Source organism: Cyprinodon variegatus, unplaced genomic scaffold (assembly GCF_000732505.1).
Source record: "Cyprinodon variegatus isolate N-32 unplaced genomic scaffold, C_variegatus-1.0 Scaffold593, whole genome shotgun sequence".
NCBI classification, from domain to species: domain Eukaryota; kingdom Metazoa; phylum Chordata; class Actinopteri; order Cyprinodontiformes; family Cyprinodontidae; genus Cyprinodon; species Cyprinodon variegatus.
The window spans coordinates 549,234-552,683 of NW_015151046.1; the positions used below are offsets into that span (position 1 = coordinate 549,234).

The 3,450-nt window shown below is 41.4% G+C and overlaps 1 protein-coding gene across 1 annotated transcript in view; it reads left to right on the forward strand.

Moving 5' to 3' along the window:
- Positions 1-1,073, forward strand: part of LOC107096030 (DNA-binding protein SATB2-like) — a gene marked incomplete at its 3' end in the record, with an annotated part of 39,491 nt that extends 38,418 nt beyond the window's left edge. The window contains exon 8 of the mRNA XM_015392484.1: positions 490-1,073. Within this exon, the coding sequence (XP_015247970.1) occupies positions 490-1,073 (584 nt within the window). The remainder of the gene's footprint in view (positions 1-489) is intronic.
- Between the last annotated feature and the right edge of the window lie 2,377 nt (positions 1,074-3,450).

A 3,450-nucleotide genomic window follows, 5' to 3' on the forward strand; every position in this document is an offset into this window, starting at 1 on the left:
AGATGAGACAGGGAACGCAGTAAGAGTCCGGGAGGAATGAAACTCTGATGAAGTTTAAGCTACGATGATGGAGGAGGGGCTGGAGGGGGGTGGAAACGGGGTCATCTGAATGAAGTCATACGGCGTAACCACCGCCTGCGCACTAGGAAGCAGATGAGTTGCGGATCGGAAGCCTTTTAAGATGAGCTTTAGATGCTGATTGGCTTTCGTAGAGGCGTGGTTCAAAGATGATTGGCTGAATAACAGGCTGCTGTAGGAGAGCAATCAATTTTTTTTTCAGTTGAACTTCCGCCTAGGCTCCATTAAGAAGTGTATATAATCTAAATACCTTATTTTAAGAGTAAAAATCCTCCTTCCATTGGCAATTCATCTTATTTACCTGCTCAAACTAAGGGTAAATACACTGAATTTAAGACATTTTGACTTATTTCTAGATCGTTTTGCAATGTTTTTCACTGAAGCTTTTTGTTTCATGTCTTCTGTCTCCAGTTGAGCGGGACAACATGTCGGACTTCTGCGTCCTGGGACAGAGACCCCCTCCTCACCTTGCTCAGCTCAGCCACCTCAGCTCCGGCGGGCCCCTCCTCAAAGCCGGATCCGGCGACCCGCAGGCCCCCTCTCAGCCGCTGCAGCAGCCTCCTCCTCCCCAGCAGCAGCCCTCCCCTCACGGGCCCCTCCACCACAGCCCTCCCCTCCGCACAGGACAAGTGCCCCCGCCTCCCCCGCCGCCTCCGCCCGGCCCCCTGCAGCCCCTGCTGGGGCCAGGTGGGCTCCTCTCTCCGCAGCTCTCCCCGCAGCTGGTTCGCCAGCAGCTGGCCATGGCCCACCTCATCAACCAGCAGCTGGCGGTGAGCCGCCTGCTGGCCCACCAGCACCCTCAAACCCTCAACCAGCAGTTCCTCAACCACCCCCCCATCCCTCGGGGTTCATCCAAAGGTGGAGGAGACCATCCTGGGAGCAACCCCTCAGCCGCTGAGGTCTCCTCTGAGATCTACCAGCAGGTCAGAGACGAGCTGAAGAGAGCCAGCGTCTCCCAGGCCGTGTTCGCCCGCGTGGCCTTCAACCGCACCCAGGTAGGGGGCCAGGAACGCCATCGAACCCATCCAGATGCAGGAGCCCAAACTATGTGATGAGCAGGAAAGAATCCAAATCTAGACAAGCCATTTTTACTTAAAATAAGTGCATTTGCTCTTGGATTGAGGAGGTAAAACAGACATTTGGCCAATGGAGCAAGACAGTTTACACTTAAAATAAAAAAAACACAACTGCATTGTCTCACTACAGGTGCATATTATCTAATTATCTCATTTTAATGGTAAAAATGACTAATTCCATTGGCAAACTCTCTCATTTACCTACTCAAAATACGGGTAAAAACACTTAATTTAAGAAATTTCTACTTATTTCTAGATGGTTTTTCCAGTGTAAAACATGAGAGAAGGAATCCTCGTGTCTCTGGTTTCCTGTGGTTAGCAGGAGTTCAGAGGGGAGGGGGTGAGGGATCATCAGGTCTCCTCCCCCGCCTTCCCAGCAGCAGGAACACCTGATGCATCCATGCTGCGCTAACCTGCTCACAGCACGCCCCATTAGAGCAGAGTACAGGGAGGCTCACAGGCCAGGTGGAGATTTCTGTTTATAATCAGTATGGAGGGAATTTGTTCCTTTATTGTTGCAACTAAAGAAAATGGTATGCAAATAAAAATATGAAAAAGGTTTTTTTTTTGGTGAATAAACCTTAAAGCAACACAATCCAGAAATTAAACTTTGAAAAAGATCAAAATCAAAAAGATTTTAAGAGTAAATTAACAGTTTTCTTAACTTGTTTTTTTCCAATTATTTATTTATTTTTCCAATTTTATTTTTTTCTTTATAGATTTTACATTTTTCAAATTTTATATTGTTATTTTTTTTATTTTTATATGCAAAATTGAACTTTTTTTATTTAATTGAAAATAAATTTTTTTTTGGATCATTTATTGGACTGGAAGTGAAGGGAATGTGATCTGTCAAATGAAAAGAAAGGAATTAATAAAAAAAAAAAAGATTGAAATTATAAATCAGTTGAAAATTTTGAAAATTAAAAAAATAGAGAAAAAAAAAAACAATTTAAAGAATGATAAAAAAAAAAATTATTCTGGAATGCATTTTTCTCAAATTTAGAAAATCTTGATTTTTTTTTTTACATTCTATTTCCTATTACTAAATGAGTTGTTTGCTTGCAACAATAATGGAACAAAATTCACTCCATAAATCATCTGGTCAAATTTAGCAAACATCAGATCTATTTCATAGTTTTTAAAATGTAAACGTTTTTTGGTCCCGAAAAGTTAAAAGAATCAAACGTCGAACCAAAGGAAGATTTATATACGCTGCTGTGATGCTAATGAACGTTAGCACTGATATGCTAAATGTTACCAAAATCCAACCTGCTGTTGGTCGGACTGAGATGGGTTTCTCATTTCAGTTAGACGTTAAATATGGTGGGTGGGGTTTGGTGAACCAAAAAAACCAGAAGAAGAAGAAGAACATCTGATCTTTTAGTGCATCAACCTGATGGGCTCCAATTATTAGAGGCCAAAAGCTGCTTCGTCAAATTTAAAGAGCTCCTTATCATCCAGTCCACCTTTTTCAGCCAAATGTTTGTTTTTGTTTGCCTGGTGTTTCAACTTTTCTGCAAAGCTTTGATTAAAGCTGTAGGATCTCATTCTAGATCCACAAAAACTGAGGAAGATGATTCACTGTGAAACTCCTACTGGACTCTGGCCAATCAAAATAGTAGATGTTGATTAATCAATGTCTCAGAAGCCAATAGAAAATGCAGCTGGAAAATAATAAAAAAACAACCAAAATCAATTTTTATTAAATTACAGATGGTTTAATTTTTATTTATTTCAGTTGTACATTCTGAATTCCCGCTTTGAATATTGGACAGATGCATGAGCTCTGCTGGTAGTTGCCTGCTGGCATTGTGCAGAAATGCGATATTCTTGCCTGCATGTTACTGTAACGCCTCTATAAATACGTATTGTCGCGTTTTTCTGCCCCTCGGAATGCCACGGGTCACACTGCATTTATAACCTCACTCAACATATTCTCATTATCAGTTCGTATGAAATCGTACGAAAAGTTATGCACAGTATTTCGTACATTTTTGACGTTTTTCCTAGAAAAAACAGATCAGTGCGCATGCACAGCCAAAAAGCAGATCCGCGGACGGACGTAAAACTGGAAAAAACAGTGCAATAATTACTTCTTGATGTCTCTAACTAGGTTGCTTGCTGTTTTGTGTCTTAGGGTCAGGGTTAATTGTATGTTAAATTCTATGTTATTGAATGGTGCCTAAGATGCGCATACGCGAGGATATCTTGTCTCGAGAAAAGACGTAAAAATACGACGAAATACGACGAAAAAAACGTCAAAAACGTACGAAATTACTGTGCATAACTTTTC